Source organism: Saccopteryx bilineata, chromosome 9, assembly GCF_036850765.1.
Source record: "Saccopteryx bilineata isolate mSacBil1 chromosome 9, mSacBil1_pri_phased_curated, whole genome shotgun sequence".
Classification (NCBI taxonomy): domain Eukaryota; kingdom Metazoa; phylum Chordata; class Mammalia; order Chiroptera; family Emballonuridae; genus Saccopteryx; species Saccopteryx bilineata.
In genome coordinates this window covers 94,042,872-94,061,560 of record NC_089498.1, presented here as the reverse complement: position 1 = coordinate 94,061,560, position 18,689 = coordinate 94,042,872, and the positions used below count along the sequence as shown (strand labels likewise).

Below are 18,689 nucleotides of genomic sequence, written 5' to 3'. Positions count from 1 at the left end.
CTGCTCCTGACCCTGCCCTTAGCCACCTGCTGTAATCCGGAAATGAGAGATGAGAAGACTTTGAAGCCTGGGTCAAAGGATGTAGAGGCTCAGATTTATTATGACTATAGAGACAATAACCATTGTTTCCATTCATTGTGCAGTTACTGGTTGTCAAGCATAGTGTAGAGTACTTTACTGCATTCTCTCACTAGATCCCTCCCTTGACCCTAAAAATAGACATTATGACCCCCATTTCCCTTATAAGGAATCCAAGGCCACTTATTTGAGGTCACACAGTTTTAAGTGACAGAGTCCAGGCCACATCCAAACCCAGGTGTGTCTCTTCTGAAGCCCACATGTTAGGACACTATACACTGTTTTAGAATTAAGCTTAGGCCCTGGCTGGTTGGCTCAGTGGTAGGGCGTTGCCTGGTGTGTGAATGTCCGGGTTGTATTCCCGGTCAGGGCACACAGGAGAAGCGCTCATCTGCTTCTCCACCCCTCCCCCTTCTCTCTCTCTCTTCCCCTCCTGCAGCCATGGCTGGATGGGCTTAAGTGAATTGACCTCGGGTGCTGAGGATGGCTCCATGGTTTCCATTCCATCTCAGGTGCTGAAAAATGGCTTCGTTTGCAGGGGAGCAATTGCCTCAATGGGCAAAGCATCACCCCCTAGTGGGCTTGCCTAGTGGGCGCTGTCCGGGCGCATGCAGAAGTCAGTCTCTCTGCCTCCCCTCGTCTCACTAAAAACAAACAAATAAATAAGCAAACAAACATAAATAATTAAGCTTCATTCTCTATCCTCTTCAGAGATACCACAGGGAACTGGGCAGTATGGGCATCTGTATGTTGGATCTTAGGTCACACATTTCTCAGGAAGCAGCCAGCTGGACTTAGAAATACGAGAGCCATGAACCTCTGTTGCTCTACCAGGCTACTGGGAAGCCTGCAGTTGGCTGCCATTTCTTTTCCGCGGGACAGCTGCGAGGGGAACAGGAGTGAACTATCTGCAGTGGTTTAAAGAAATCCCAACAAGTAACCGCGAAGAGGAAAGGCAGAGGGAAGCATCTCTGCCCCAGGGGCCTGAGGTTCTCGGCAGAGGCAATGTCCTGGAACAGAATGCCCCAGCTGAGAATCCACAGGCATGCCCCAAATAGGCTCACAGTGTCCCTTCAGGATGGAGGTAAAGAATCATTGGTCTTTCCCTGTGAAGCCCAGTGTGAGACAATCCTAACTCATGCATCTGGATGTGGTCCTCAAGTCCCAAGATGCAGGGCCACCGGGCTTGCTGAATGAGCAGGATGGAGTTGTCTTTTGTGGAAGGAGTGATTTAGAGCATGAAATTTGAGTCTTGTGTTGAAAATCTACTAATTAGGTGTGTGACCTTGAGTTAAGTGCAAGGGCAAAGTGATTCCAAACCCCCTCTGTCCCATTTAATAAACTAGGGGAGTGCTCTGAGGCTTAAATAAGGTGATGATCCACGTAAAGCACTGGGCATGGCGGGAGGTCTGAGGAAAATCTTAATACTGGACATTGTTACCACTCTTCTTACACTGGTCCTTCCCTCACAGCAAAGTTACCCTGCGATGACCAAATCCACATCCTTAAGCAGCACAGACGTAAAGAACTGGAAACTCGGCAAAAGCAGTACAGGTGAGTTATGGCACCAGACCAAATGGCCATGGGATCATTTGAGCTTCTCCTGCCTCAAGGGGGTGGGATGAAATGAACCCTGCCCACAGCATATGGCCCATCACTGCTGGGAAGTGATGGCCAAGGCACCCCTCCCTGTGGTCCCCGAGCTTCGTGTGACCACCCGTTACACAGAGATGGTGAAGAGAGTTAATGGAGAAAACTTGGTATCAATGTTATTGATGTTTAGGAGGAGTGAGGCTGCAGAGGCTTGAGTTTATCTCCATGTTCTCCCTCCTGCTGGAAGGATGGCCCCTCACATTTCCTGTCTCCTGATAATTTGTTTATAAACTGATATATCATCCAGAACAAAACTGACAAATTTCTATCTAACAGACTAAGAAAAAAGAAAAGACATAAATTATTGAAATTAGAAATAAGAAAGGGAATACCAGCTCATAGAAATTAAAATAAAAGAGAATACTATGAACAATTGTAGACCAACCCATTGGATAATGTAGATGAAATGGACAAAATCACAGGAAGACAGAAACTACCAAACTGAGTCAATATGAAATAACCTTAATAGAACAATCACCAGCAAAGAGATAGAATTAGTAACTTTACAACTTCCCACAAAGTAAAACTCAGATCCAGATGACTTCACTGGTGAATTCTACAAAACGTTAAAAAAATAACAATCTTAGATAAACTCTTCCAAAAAATAGAAGAGGAGGGACCAAGTCTTAACTCACTGTGTGAAACAAGTTTGGATTATACCCAAACCAGCCAAAGGCCTCATAAACCCAGAAAACTATATACCAGTATCTCTTATGACTATAGATGCAAGGATTTTCAGTAAGATACTAGCAAAACAAATACAGCAGCACATAAAAAGCATTATACAATATGGCCAAGTAGGATTTATCTGCAATATGCAAGGTTGGTTTAGCATCCCCAAAATAATAAATGTAATATACCACATTAATAGAGTAAACAACAAGGAAACATGATCATCTCAATAGACACACAAAGCAAGAAACAAAATTTATGCAAAATTCAATTGTTTATCTATATGCTAGCAACCAACAATCTGAAAATAAAAATAAGAAAACAATTCAATATACAGTAGCATCAAAAATAAGATATTTATGAGTGAATTTAACAAATGTCCAAGATTTGATTTATACAATGAAAACTGCGCAGTGGGTAGAGTGTTAGACTGGGACGCAGAGGACCCAGGTTCTAAACCCCGAGGTCTCCGGCTTGAGTGTGGGCTCACCAGCTTGAGTGCAGGGTTGCTGGCCTGAGCATAGGATCATAGACATGACCCCATGGTTGCTGGCTTGAGCTCAAGCTTGCTGGCTTGAGCAAGGGGTCACTAGGTCTGCTGTAGCCCCCCGGTCAAGGCACATATGAGAAAGCAATCAATGAACAACTAAGGTGCCGCAACAAAGAACTGATGCTTCTCATCTCTCTTCCTTCCTGTCTGTCTGTCCTTATCTGTCACTGTCTCTGACTCTGTCAAAAAAGAAAAGAAAACTGCTAAACATTGTTGAAGGTAATTAAAATATATCTGAATAAGGTGAAAGAAATCTCATGTTTATGGACCAGAGGACTTAATATTGTTAAATGATAACACTCGCCGAAGTGACATAACAATGTCAATATCCCGGCGGACTTTTTTGAAGATTTTGATAAGCAGATTCTAAAATTTCAATATGATATTGAAATGCAAGAACCTAGAGTAGTCAAAACAATCTAAGAAAACAAAACTGAAGGAGTCAGTTCTCAATATCAAAATTACTATACTACTGCAGTAACCCAGTCAGTATGGTACTGGCTTAAGGACAGATATATTGATCCATGAAACGGCATTGAGAGTTCAGATATAACCCCTTACATTTGTGGTCAATTGATTTTCAACAGCGGTAACAAGACAATTCAGTGGAAGAAAAATAGTCTTTTTAACAAATGGGACAAATGAATAACCACATGTAGAGGAACAAAGTTGGACCTTACCTCATGCCACATATATAAATTAACTTAAAATAGATGAAATACCTAAATGTAAGAGCTAAAACCTTGAAGAAAACATGGGTAAACTTTCATGATCTTGGATTTCACAAAGGATTTTTGTTATTTTTTTAAAATTTTTATTTATTGTATTTAGCCAGAGAGGCAGGGGGAGAGAGAGACAGACAGACAGACAGACAGGAACATTGAGCTGCTCCTGTATGTGCCCTGGCCGGGGATCAAACTGGCAACCTCTGTGCTCTGGGACAATGTTCTAACCAACCAAGCCACCCAGCCAGGGCTTATTTTTTATTTCAGTAGACATTCAATATTATTTTATATTAGTTTCAGGTGTATAGCATAGTGGTTAGACATTTATATAATTTATAAAGTGACCCGCTGATGAGTCTAATACCAACCTGGCACCATACATAGTTATTACAATATTATAGACTAATTCCCTATGTTGCACTTGACATCCTCATGACTATTTTGTAACTACCAATCTGTACTTCTAATCCCTTCTTCTTTTTCACCCAGTCCTCCAACTCCTTCCCCTCTGACAACCATAAGTTTGTTCTCTGTATCTATGGTCTGATTCTGTTTTGTTTATTTTGTTCTTTAGATTCCACATGTAAGTGAAATCATTTTTCTTTCTCTGACTTATTTCATTTAGCCTAATATCCTCTAGGTTCATCCCTGTTGTTGCAAATGGTAATATTTCATTATTTTTTATGGCTGAGTAATATTAAATTGTATATATGTTTCATATCTTCTTTATCCAATTGTCTATTGACGGGCACTTAGGTTGCTTCCATATCATGGCTGTTGTAAATAATGCTGCAGTGAATACAGGGGTACATATATCTTTTCAAATTAGTGTTTTGGATAAATGCCCAGAAGTGGAATTGCTGGGAGGTTCCTCAAAAAATTAAAAATAGAACTACCTGTACCTTGCAAAGTGTTTTTAGATGTGATATCTGACCTGTGCTGGCACAGTGGATAAAGCATTGACCTGGAACACTGAGGTCATCAGTTTGAATCCCTGGGCTTGCCTGGTCCAGGCACATACAGGAAGCAACTGCTATGAGTTGATTTTTCCTACTTTCTCTCTCTCACTCTCAAAAAAAAATCTTAAAAAAAAAAAGATTTTTAGATGTGGCAAAAGCTTAAGTGACAAAAAAATAATAAATTGATGTCATCAAATTTTAAAACTTTTATGCTTCAAAGGATAGCTTCAAGAAAATTAAAAACAACCCACACACAAAAAAACACACACACATACAAAAAACAACAACCCACAAAATGGAATAAAGTAACTTGTGTTGACATGGAGGAATAAGAGCCCTCATATACTGCTGGTGGGAGTGTAAAATGGTGCAACTCCACCCCTAAGCACATACCCAGGAAAAATGAAAACGTGTCCACAGAAAAACTTGTACATGAATGTGTATAGCAGCATTATCCATAACAACCAAAAGGTGAGTTCAACCCAAATGTCCATTCACTGATGAATGTCAATGGTACATCTATCTAACGGAATATGTTTCACTCATAAAAAGAAATGAATCAGCACTTCTCCAAAGAAAATGTATAAATGGTCAGTTAAGTAAATGGAAAGATGCTTCACACTATTGGTCATCATGGCAGCACCATGAAATACCACTGTACATGCACTAGGATGGCTAGAATTAAAAAGACAGATAGTAACAAGTGCTGCCAAGGATGGGAAGAAACTCATTCATTGTATGCAACCACTTTGGAAAATCATTTAGCAGTTCCTCAAAATCTTAAACAGAGTTGCCATATGACCTAGTAATTCTACTCTCAGGTATTTACACAAAGCAATGAAAACATATATCTACACACAAAAAAACTGTACACAAATCTCCATAGAAATATATTCATAATAACTCATAAGTAGAAACAACCTAATTTTCATTAGCTGATGAATAGAAAAACAAATGTCAAAAACCTTCTGCTATGTGAAAAAATCATTTACAAACGACCACATATTGTATGATTCTATTTATATGAAATGTCCAAATAGGCAAAATTTTGGGCACAGATTAATAGATACTGGTTTTTTAGGGCTGGAAGTTGGAGATGGGGCATGGAGAGCGACTATTAATGGTACAAGGTTTCTATCTGAGATGAAAATATCCCCAAATTAGATTATGGTGAATGATGCACAACTCTGTAAATACACTAAAAACCTTTGGATTGGATGATTTTAAGGGGTGAATTTTAAGGTATGTAAATTATATCTCAATAAAGCTGTTTAAGTTAATAATAATAATACATGATCTAGGTTGTTCACATAGAAATTAGCGGTCAGTGGGCTACATCCGGCTCTTCAGTGTATTTGCTGAGCCACTGTGGGGTGTTGAGCAAACAGGGTGTTTAGTCTCCATGTCTCCTCAGCCCACGCCTGGTTAATGTTTATCAGGGCTTTTTTTCATTTACTTTCCTGCTTTGGCTCCTGGAGACATTGGAATATAAGACTCCTTCCAAGAGGAAGGAATGGAAGGGGTCAGGCTAAACAGTCACTGTGGCTACCTGAGCTGTGGAGGAGTTGCAGAGGAGTGATGACTGTTATGCTTTCCCACATATCCCTCCATAGTTTAACTTTTAACAAGGAATAAGTAGTATTTCAGGGTCATTTATTCCAATAAAGCAAAGAAAAGGGAATAATATAGAAGCAGAAAAATACCTATAATTAACTCATTTCCCTCTCACTTACTTGGGATTGTACTATTATATATAATTTAATATCTTTTTTTTTCTATTACAGATATAGCAGAAATATTTTCCCCATATTTTAAAAATCTCATCACAAACATTATTCTAGGCTTTATATAATATTCCTTTGTGTAAGACGTCCTATAATTTACTTAAACACCAGTGTAACTGGGATTCTGGAGGTTTCTCATTGTTATTCTTATAAACAATGTGAAAACCTTTGTGTGAAACTTTTGTGCATTTTTAAGTATTTCTTTAGGATAGATGCCCAGAAATGAAATTACTAAAGCAAATAGTGAGGTTATTAGTATATATTGACACATATCTCTTCAAAACTCTTTCATCGTGCCCTGACGGGTGGCTTGGCTGGTTAGACTCCTAGAGCGTCATCCCAAAGTGCAGAAGTTGCTGGTTTGATGCCCGGTCAGGGCACACACAGGAAGAGATTAAAGTTCTTGTCTCTCTCTCTCTCTCTCTCTCTCTCTCTCTCTCTCTCTCCCTTCCTCTTTTGCTAAAATCAATAAATAAAAATTAAAACTAAAGTCTTTAATCAGTTTTCACAAGCAGAGTATAGGTATCCAATTTCACCAATTCTTGCCATAGCTAGGTAGCATTTTTTTAAAAACTTTCTAATTTGTAATCTCTCATCAATAGCTCCTTATCCTCCCCACCCCTAGGGGAGGATAAGGAGCAGTGCTGCCAAGTGGTTTACGGAGGAAATACCCACTGGTTGCTCCAAATGATCTCCAGCTCTATCCTCTTTGCATAAAAGCTTACATTTCCATGAATCATAATGAAAAAATGGAGAAGCAGGCCTGCACACACTTGGAGACTGGATCTATTACAGAGTGCGCTGGCAATGAGCTGTGCCCGGTCTATTAGGCAGCCGCAGAAGGGGGAGAGAAGGGAGCAGAAGGAGCAGCAAAAGAAATTGGACTCTTCTTTGTGTCATTCAGGAAACTCAGTTTCAGGTTGAATAGTTTAAATGTGAAAGGCAAAACTAGAAAACTTTTAGACTACAGGAGATTAATTTTTATGGCCTCTGGTTAAAAAGGTGTTTCCCAAAAAAGACTCAAAATGTACTAACCATAAAAGAGGACATTAATATCAGCTACCTTGAGAGGTGGAACTTATGTTCAATAACAGACATCACAAAAGAATGAGAAGACAATTCACAAAGTAATGAACAAGAATTATGAGTTATAATATACTAATGACCCCCTACAGATCCATAAGAAGAGGGTTGTCAGCTCAGTAGACAAATAGGCAAGAGATTTGAGCTGTCACTGCACAAAATATGAGGAGCAAATATACAAAAAAAGGTGCTCAGCTTCATTCAGAACTGAGGAAATTGAAAGTAAGATCACAACAAAGATCTAATTAGACTCCTGCTATCACTCCCACTATTCCTACACACACATACACCCAAAACTGAAACTTGACAGTCCTCAAGTGTTAAAGAATCTGTTGGGTAGGAAGACTGATGGGAGGCTGACAAATATAAATTGATAACATTCTTTGTTGCAAAAAACGACGTTGCAATATCTAACAAAATTGAATCTACATTACAATCTATGACCCAGAAATTCTGTCCCTAGATTCACATCTGTGTGCCTGTATACCTGGATACAGGCACACAGATGTTCACAACAGCATTATTTATGAGAGCCAAAAAATGGAAACCACCCAATGTCCATCAACAGTACAACAAATAAATAGTGATCATGCTACCTTACAAGGAAAATCAACAAGCTGCTGCTGCAAACAGTATGGACAAAACTCACAACTATAGTGTTAAAGATAAATAGAAGCCCAACACAAGTCTGCCAATCCATACAGTTTGGAATTAGACTGTTTAGGGAAAGTTGTATAGCAGTGGAACAGTAAACTTTTCTTAGCTTTCTTCCCTTCAGCCATCTGCAGCAAAGCCCCTCCCGTGAGCATGTCACCTGCTCTGGCCTTGTGGAAAGTCGAGTCCTAGGTTGTGGTGATGTTAAACAGCTTCCAGAGAATCAGGCCAGCTAGTGTCCTGTTCGGTGAATAGACAGCAAGTCTTATCAGTTCCACACTAATTCAGACTAAGATGTTAATGATTTGATACATTATTCTTATACACATTTGCTTAACCCAGTATTTTCCAAAGTGTGCCTTGGAGCATTGGTCCCAAAACTTTTTCCCTTGGGAAAGGGTCCCATGATAAAATAAGTTTGGGAAACTGTTTATCACAGCCCGCTGTGAGGTTCATAATTTGCATAAGCATTGAGGATTCTAAGAAGTTCTGTGGTAATAGACCATGGTTCATTTCTTTTTAACCCAGTTTTTCCCAAGAGAATTGGACCTGTGACTCTTACTTGCCACCCTGCAGAATGAGTGCTGTGTGGAGCGCCCTTTGGGAGACATCTCTACCAGGGAGAGGTGGATTCAGCAGTGTTGTCTCAGGATAGGTGCTGTGGCGGGCTCTAGGGAGATGGAGCTAGAGGGGTTTTCTGGTGAGGGAGTTGGCCCCTTTCATAGATCTAATCATCATTTTTTTCTCCCTCCTCCCACTAATCTGTCCTTTTCAGACTTCTTCACCCCACCTCATCCTGCTTCCTTCTGGTCAGGAAACAATGAACTTTGCACTGTCTGCATAAACTTAGAGTTCCTCTTTTACATAACTCTTGGGCTTCCAGATTAGAGTTTGGAAGTAAAATAACAACTAAGAATAGTCTCTAATGTTCCAGAAAGCTGGCCAGTCCAGATGGCCCTCCTCACTCAATCAGCCAGTGGGGAGATGGAAAAGTCACCACGGGCCATAGCCCACCGTCCATGATCTGTCATTGTGACTCTATGTTCCTGTGTAGTACCTGCACGCACACACACACAGAGCCATGTATACTGCAGTGATTTTCAGTAACATCATTTTATCTAATCATTCTGTGCCTTTTTTTCCTTCATCATTCTGTTTTGAAGAGCAACCAGTTGACACAGATAGGTATCATCCATTCTGTAGAGCGTACCATCTTATGGATAGACCACCATGCTCATCCACTCACCTACTGATAGACATGTGGGTTGATTGTCTTTAATTTCTGGCTGTTAGACCTGGCCAGTTGACTCAGTGGATACAGTGTCAGCCTATGGATGTCCTGGGTTCGATTCCCACTCAGGGCACAGAGGAGTAGTGGTTATATGCTTCTCTTTCCCTCCTTCTCCCACTTCTCTCTCTCTTCCCCTCTCACAACCAGTGGCTTGATTGGTTCGAGCATTGCAGGTGCTGAGGATAGCTCAGCTGGTTCGAGCATTGGCTCCAGATGGGGATTGCCAGGTGGATCCGGTTGGGGCACATGCGGGAGTCTGTCTCACTGTCTCCCCTCATCTCACTTAAAAAAAAATCTGGCTGTTACAAGCCACGCTTCAATGAGCTTCCTCATACATCTCCTGGTGCTCTCATTAAAGAGTTATTCTAAGGAATATTCCCAGAAGTAGACTTGAAGTGTTATAGACCACATTTTAAGTTTTCTAAATATTTCCAATTGTTTTTCCAAGAGATTTCTGCCCGTTTTCACCCCTAGCAGATGTTTGTGAGGGTTACTATATAATTCCCCACATCACGGACACACTTCACCCCTTCAGACTTTTCATTGTTGTCAGTCTAAAGTGTGAAATAGTATCTCATTGTTTTCCTTTTTCTTAAATTGCCACATATTTCTTGCTTTATATGAATATATCACTACTTACTCAACCATTCCCCTATTGATGGACATTCAGCTTGTTTCCCATTTGTATATTTGTTTGTTTTTGATATTATAAATAGTGCCACAAGAAGCAAACTTATACAAACATTCTGATGTACTGGTGCTTTTTTTTTTTTTTTGTATTGGTGCTTTAATTACTGTCAGAGTAATGTCTAGAACTCACGTTGCTAGTTCAAATCAGCATTTTTCATTTTAAGAAGCACTGACAGCCTGGCCCGTGGTGGTGCAGTGGATAAAGCATTGACCTGGAATGCTGAGGTCACCGGTTCAAAGCCCCGGTCAAGGCATATGCAAAAAGCAACTATGAGCTGATGCTTCCTGCTCTGCTACCCCTGCCTTTCTCTCTCTCTCTCTTCTCTCTAAAATCAATAAATAAAATAATTTTAAAAAGTAACAAAAGTCCTTTCCCAGAATTTTATAGTCATTTTCAGTCCCACCAATTGCCTCTGAAAATATACTTTTGCCAATAACTGGTGACATTGATCTTTTAAATTTTTGATGATCTGGAATTCCCTGAGACCTCATTGTTGTTTTACTCTGCATTCCCTGCCCACTGATGAGTTAAACCCCTTGACATTGCCTCATTATTGAGTTGCCTATTCACACATTGCAGTGGCATCCCTTTGCTATCTGCATAACCTATCGCATTTCCCTTCTATTGCTTTTTTCACAGAGGACTTTAGTTCTTTATTTTCTAAACTATGCACATTGTTTTTTCTTTGTAACTTTTGGATTTCCTGCTTTGCTAAAGAAGGCCCTCCCAATGTTGCATAAATATGCCTATATTTTGTCTAATACTTTTATAATTTTGTGAGGTTTTTGTAACTTTAGACCTTTTTTCATCTGCCATGTTTTTTTTTATTTTTTAATTTAAAATTTTTTTTATTTAATTTCTTTTTCCCCCTAAGTTAGAAGTGGGGAGGCAGTCAGACAGACTCCCGCATGTGCCCAACAAAGATCCACCCAGCCTACCCACCAGGAGGCAATGCTCTGCCCATCTGGGGTGTCACTCCGCTGCAGCCGGAGCCATTCTAGCACCTGAGGTGGAGGCCATGGAGCCATCCTCAGCACCCAGGCCAACTTTGCCCCAATGGAACCTTGGCTGTGGGAGGGGAAAAGAGAGATAGAGAGAAAGGAGAGGGGGAAGGGTGGAGAAGCAGATGGGCGCTTCTCCTGTATGTCCTGGTCAGGAATCAAACCCGGGACTTCCACATGCCGGGCCGACATTCTACTGCTGAGCCAACTGGCCAGGGCCGGCCATGTGGTTTTTACCATTATAATTTATTTATGAGAGGCTGAGTTTTATTATTCATGATATTCAAGTCCTTTACATCAGTGGTCCCCAACCTTTTTTGGGCCACGGACCAGTTTAATGTCAGAAAATATTTTCACAGACCGGCCTTTAGGGTGGGACGGATAAATGTATCACATGACCGAGACAAGCATCAAGAGTGAGTCTTAGATGGATGTAACAGAGGGAATCTGGTCATTTTTTAAAAATAAAACATCGTTCAGACTTAAATATAAATAAAACAAAAATAATGTAAGTTATTTATTCTTTCTCTGCGGACCGGTACCAAATGGCCCACGGACCACTACCAGTCTGCAGCCCGGGGCTTGGGGATCACTGCTTTACATGGTGATGCCATGATGTGAAGTAAGGGTCAGAGATCTCTGGTATCATTTATTACATCATACATTCTTTCCCTCAGCCTTGGGGTGACATGCGCAACGGCCAGTTCCTGGGCTCAGCTCCCACTTAGAGCTACTTCCTTTGTGTTCTATGAACATTGTTGGATCTTTCTGTGCATCAATCCTCACAATCTATAAAATGAACGGAATAGTAGTATTACCTCATATGAGGATTTTTGAGAGAATTAAATAGGTCAATTCTGCATGAAAACATGTAAAATAGTATTTGGCACAAAGAAAACACACAATAAACATTAGCTAATTCTATATTACATTCACATATTTTCTTGGGTCTGTTTCTGGACTTTCTGGGTTACTTGACTTGATATACAAGGCTTAGAATCTAGATGATGATCTAAAAATTCATCTATAAACACTTTATTTACACTGTCTTTCCATTTTCAGTATAGCAAGTAAGAAAACTCATGATCATTAGATTAGCTTTCTTCTCCCAGAAGCTTGTGAGCTTGTGGGAGCATTTCTCTTCTCTTTTCTATTCCTTCACCTCTCCTTTCCTCCCTCCTCTCTCTCTCTCTTTCTCTCTCTCTCTCTCTCTCTCTCTCACACACACACACACACACACACACATTCTCCTCTCTAACATTTTGAAAGTTAATTCATATATATATAGGTGTGCCAGTTTTTTCTGCCTAGGATTTACTCAGAAAATCGAGAAATGCTTTTCAAAAATGTATCTGCTCTAAGCGTGATCACATGCGATTCCTGTTTACCTATGATTCTCATGAGAGACTTCCGGGAACAACAGAACATCACAAGAAACAGCAGAAATTTTTGTGACAGTAAAAGGGACTCAAGACTTATTAATGACCAGAAACCTTAATGTTTACTTTCCTCTCATAAGAGAGATTTAAAAAGAAGGAGAATTAGAAATATAAATGGAAACATTGAAATCTCAGAATGTAAATTTTGGTTTTTAAACAAATACAAGATCATTCTCTTTACTCTAAAGAAACTGGTGAGGTTTGTTTTGTTTTGTTTTGGCTATAAACAAAAAGAAAATTAAAATTTTAAAAACCCCAGAAATTTTCAGTGCTACAGGTTAAGTTTCACAGATACCAGGATCTAAAAACTTTGACTGGTTAGAGTATATGGTCTTTGTTAAAAAGAGGGAGCTGCCTGACACCTATGCACTCTTATGGTTCAATGTCACCCCATTAAATTTAATTTCAAAATAAATTTTTGAAAAAATGAATCTCTAAACCTGCTCCTGTGCCTGGTGCGAGAGCCAGCTGCCACCGTGGCCCCACAGCGCAAGCACAACGACTGTGTTTGCCCGACCACTACACGCAGTTCAGGCACTGAGCAGGCTGCTGGATGTTGGATGCGCAGGTCAGGCATGATGGCGCAGTCTTCACCACATGTAACTGGTCCCCAGCAAGACAGTTCTGTGCTGGTGGAGAACACTGGGAGAAATTGCTGCTCAGAGTCATCTCAAATAGATGTCTTCTGATGCTTTCTTCTTCAATTCCTCTTATACAGGGGTGCACACCTCCCATTTGCTGTCCCTCTGCTCTGAGCACCATCTCAGATTTAAGGGGCCTCGGGCTCAAGGAACAGCACAGTGGGCTGCCGCAGGATCTCAGGAAGGTCCTGAGACCTGGCTGGCTCACTGGATGCACATTCAGCTCTAATGTGTTGACCTGATGGTGGGCACATCCTCATACCACATGGGCAGTCTCCATCCTGAGGTGCCTAATCCAAAGGCATTTAGCTCAATCTTCTCCTTTTGCTTGCTCAGATGGATGGAATGGAACCCCGGATTCCCCTTGAGCATCGATGCCAAATGCCACAAGGATTTACCTCGTGACATCCAATTTGACAGTGAGAAGGGAGTGGACTTCGTGCTGAACTACTCTAAGGCGTGAGTCTATGGGAACTAAGGACCCTGGGCAGAAACTTCAATGGCTAGGGCTGGAAGGATGGCCCTCACTCCTTTCCCTATGGGGCCTTTGGGCTTAGGGAGCATCATACCTTAACCTCTTCCCAAATGCTTTTGATTATATCCTGGTCACAGAGTGGACTCTCAATGTACAATCACAGGATATCCTGTATGTTAAAAAAGTTATAACCTGAAAGACTACAGACACTGAACATGGCTATGTTTCAGCCCAAAGTGGAGGTCTTTACTTAGAATGCCCCATTCCTACCCACACCGTATACCTGCTACACCCAGCCCAAGGGTCAGCAGTACCCAGGCCATCACCTAGGTGGCAGGGCTCTGCAGTAATGATGGCCACCATGCCTGTGCTTATCCCTGTCATGCAATCCCTATCCCCATCTGTCCATCACAACAACCCCATGAGGGAGGCGCAGTCATTATCTCCATTTTCAGCTGAGGAACTTGAGGAATCAGGATGTCAAGTGCCCAGCCCACAGTGCCTACTGATAAATGGTAGAGATCAGAGTTCTGTGCTTCCTCTTGGAGGCTGAACTACTGCAGGGTTTTTTAGGTTGGCTGAACCCTGAGGCTCCAGGATGCTTGTTACAAATATGGAGCCCCAACCTCACCCCAGGGCTAGTGGGAGGATTTCTGAATCTCTACCTTGACATTTCAGGGAATTTTCACAATTATGGAAATCCATAAAACCATAAATTCTCATTCTGCATCCTGACAGAGCTTAGAATGCCCTGGGGAGCTCCAGCACCTCCCGACCTCACAGCCAGGAGCTGAGTCCCCCAGGGTAGGACACTGGCCCCCAGTGGGCGTGCCCAGGAAGCAAACAGTTGGAGAACCACTAACCCAATCAGTTTTGGTGGCAACATCTGTCTAGGCATAGCTGTTTTTTTGAGAAGGGTGCCTTATTTAGTTAGACTTCTGAAAGGCCTGTGCCAAGGACTTCCTCCTTTGGATATTTTGGAAGAACTGTAAAGACACACACACACACACACACACACACACACACACACACACACACACACCCTCAACCATTCCCTCCAGAGAATCCCTGCACGTCAGGAAGACTGTATGCATTTGTCCCTCTGAAGCTTCATCCAAGTTGAGGGGTGGGTATAATCAGGGCCTGACTTAACCAGCCTCTGCTAAATGCCAGGGTCCCCAGGTGTGGATGCTTTCTCCATGGAATCATCCATTTTAACCTTCGCAGCAACCCTCAGAAGTAGGTACAGTGTTTTCAGATGAATAAACTGAGGTTCTGCTGAGTCCAGATCAAATTGTCTGCCTAAACTTATTTAGGAAGAAATTGGCAAATCCAGGATTTAAATCCAGGTCTATTTGGGTCCAAAGCTGGGGATTTTCCCCCTCCCCGCCACCACTATAATTAGGATCAACTAGAGGGAAAATTAAAACCAAACGTCTGGGTTAGTAATGAGCAGTACCCAACATCTGGCTCCCTAAAAACATCATGGCAATTAAATGTCTCACTTCCCACTCAAGGTTTGGCATTGTTGAGTCAAAGTCATGTGACTTTAGTAGGGTAGAGCCCAGACCAGATGGGACAATCAGAATAGAAGGCCTTTGTGACAGGAGAAGTTTGTAGAAAAAAATGATAAAGAAGGAGAGGCAGTAAGGTCAAGGGAGAGGGTACTGCTTTGGTGGAGAGTTGGATAGTAGATGAATGGATAAAAGGTGGATGGATTGTGGAGGGTGAATGATGGTAGAGGGATGGGTAGTGGGTGGGTAGATTCATAGATGGTGGAAAGATGGAAGTGAATGGATGGATGGTGGAAGGATAGATGGATGAATGTAAAGGGAGGGAGAGATGAATACATGAGCAGATGTTGGGTGGATGGATGGATGGATGAATGGATAATGGAATGAAGAGTAAGTTATGCCTTTCCTATGTCTGTTCTGTATGCCTTAAGGTCATAGTCTTCTTTGTATTTCAGAAGCTTAGCACAGTAGCTGCTACAGACTAGGTGCTGAGTAAACTTTGACAAAATGACATGAGGGGGACCCAACTGGCTTCTCAGGGGCCTTTGTTGCCACTTCATTGACCCTCACTTCACACACATACAGTTACCTTTTCTTCTCACATATCCCCACCATGGCTAATGGTGCCTAGATCAGTGGTTCTCAATTCTGATTGTGCATTTAATGTTACAGATTCTATGCCACCTCCCCCTCTCCCAGCCTGTCACACTGGGCCTAGCAGCATCTATCTTCCTCCCTCCCTCCCTTTCTTCCTTTCTTTCTAATTCAGTGAGAGGAGGGGAGGCAGAGACAGGCTCCTGCATGCACCCCAACCAGGATCCACTTGGCATGCCCACTAGGGGGGGAATTGTCTGCCCATCTGTGGCCCTTGCTCTGTTGCAACTGGAGCCATTTTAGCACCTGAGGTGGAGGCCATGGAGCCATCCTCAGTGCCCGGGCCAATGCGTTTGAACCAATTGAGCCATGGCTGCAGGAGGAGAAGAGAGAGAGAGAAAGTAAGAGAGAAGGGAGAGGGGGAGGGGTGGAGAAGCAGATGGTAGCTTTTCCTGAGTGCCCTGACTGGGGATCGAACCCAGGATGTCCACATGCTGGGCCAACACTCTAACACTGAGCCAACCGGCCAGGGTTTGATGCCTATATTTCTATATACCAATCCTATTTACGTCTATTGAGTACTGTTATGAAACCAGAGTTTTATCCCATTGGAAAAGAAATTTCTCTGAGAAAAGGTAAGGGGTGAAAAGAAATCTCATTCAAAAGTTAAACCTAAACATTTTAAAATGATATTTGCTAAAGTAGCATATTTTTTCTTGTTTAAAATGGGTCATAGAATAAAAGCAAGAGTTAACACAAAGCATAAAGTAGTGTTACTCTAAAAAGGGGTTTGTTCTATAATCAATTTAATTTGAAAATACTGTAACCTTCCCAACAGTGGTTTTCAAACTATAGCTTACATCAGAACCTCCTGGAAGCTTGTTAAAGCCTGGACTTCTGGACCCACACCCCAAGTGTGCAATTCCAGAGGCCAGACATGGGGCCTAGGAATCTGCCTTTCTGACAAGGTCCCAGGGAGTGTAGATGTAGTTGATCTGGGGACCACACTGGGAACTTCTGCTCTAGAAACTGTAAGGGCTTGAGGAACCCCGACATGCGGAAATCTGCTTAATATTGTTGTCCCCATGGTCTCCAGCCTCCTCAGAGGGGTTCAGGTACTGCTCAGAGCACAGGTGTGGGAACCAGGGTTAAAGGTGCATTAACCTTTCCCCCTTTCTCACCTTCTCTCTTGCTATGTCCTGCTATGCTCTGCAGTCTAGCTCTGCTGGCATTTACAGAGTGCCCACTACGTGCCTGGTTCCAGGGTTCTCTAGGTCCCAGCACTCTTAGCTTTTGCTTTTTCTCTTCTGGGGCCTCTCTCCCATGCTTGCCTTAGGCCTGCCCTGGGATTCAAAAAAGAAAACACTAATTCTTCCCTCAAAAAAAACTCAAAACCTAGCGTGCGGAGGACCCGGGTTCGATTCCCGGCCAGGGCACACAGGAGAAGCGCCCATTTTCTTCTCCATCCCTCTGCCGCACCTTCCTCTCTGTCTCTCTCTTCCCCTCCCGCAGCGAGGTTCCATTGGAGCAAAGATGGCCCGGGCGCTGGGGATGGCTCCTTTGCCTCTGCCCCAGGCGCTAGAGTGGCTCTGGTCGCAACATGGCAACGCCCAGGATGGGCAGAGCATCGCCCCCTGGTGGGCAGAGCGTGGCCCCTGGTGGGCGTGCCGGGTGGATCCCGGTCGGGCGCATGCGGGAGTCTGTCTGACTGTCTCTCCCTGTTTCCAGCTTCAGAAAAATGCAAAAACAAAAAACAAAAAACAAACAAACAAAAACAACTCAAAAGAGAAAGTGCCAGTTAAACTTCATGTGGCTGTTTCTGCAAGGCCCATCTTAGGACGACTGGGCTTCTCCCGGGGCGGCAAGGACAAGCAGTTCAGACCTCCTCTCCAGTGGGGCAACATAGGTCCAGATACCATCCTTCAAACAGCCTTGTGTGTGGGGGCCACCGCAGAACATTGGTCCATAGATTCTTATCAATGGATAAGTCTGACTTCCCATCAGCCCCCAGGTGATGCCTAAGCTGTTGGCCCATGGACCATATTTGCAGTACCATGTCATAGATTGCATTCCTGAGGGAGAAATCTATAAGCCTATTAAAATGATCTCATTTCTAGTTACCCTTAAAAGAAGAAAGCTGCTTATTTAAAGCCTGGCATGCTGGGGTTGATTCAAATGCTAGCTGTGCCATCTTTCGAGAATTAAGTTTTCTGACCCCAAGTCTCTTTCCTCTAACATGTGTCCTATGATGTGTTGCAACATGTGTCCTATGATGCGTTGCTGATAAAAATTGTTATGAGATTTAAAAGAACTCACACATGCAATATCCCCATGGTGACGTCTGGCGCACTGTAGGTGAGTTTCTTCTAGTATCTCCATTCTGTGTACTTGAGAGGACTATCTTCTCATCCCAGAGCCCAGGAAAGCAAGATGCAGCTGAGAGCTGACTTCTCAGGCACAGGACCCACCTGCTTGCTCACTCATCAGGGCTTCCTCCACCCCCAGGGAGCAGGCCTGGATGGGAGGCTACTGGCTGCTCCTCCTCTGACAAATACTTATTGAACTTCTGGGGATGGGGCTCAAGATGAATCAGAAGTGGCCTCTTGGATGCCTGAGTGGTGGCACATTGGATAGAGCTTTGCCTGAGATGCTGAGGACCCAGGTTTGAAACCCTGAGGTCGCCAGCTTGAGCATGGAATCATAGACATGATCGCATAGTCACTGGCTTGAGCCCAAGGTCACTGGCTTGAGCAAGGGGTCACTGGCTCTGCTGGAGCCTCCAGTCAAGGCACATATGAGAACAATCAATGAATGACTAAAGTGCTGCAGTTATGAATTGATGCTTCTCATCTCTCTCCCTTCCTATCTGTACCTGTCCCTCTCTT

General features: G+C 42.6%; 1 protein-coding gene across 1 annotated transcript in view; it reads left to right on the top strand.

The window, feature by feature from the left end:
* Positions 1-18,689, top strand: part of ALOX5 (arachidonate 5-lipoxygenase) — a 61,888-nt gene that overhangs the window by 8,957 nt on the left and 34,242 nt on the right. Inside the window, exons 3-4 of the mRNA XM_066243599.1 lie at positions 1,551-1,632; positions 13,558-13,680. Of these exons, the coding sequence (XP_066099696.1) occupies positions 1,551-1,632; positions 13,558-13,680 (205 nt within the window). The remainder of the gene's footprint in view (positions 1-1,550; positions 1,633-13,557; positions 13,681-18,689) is intronic.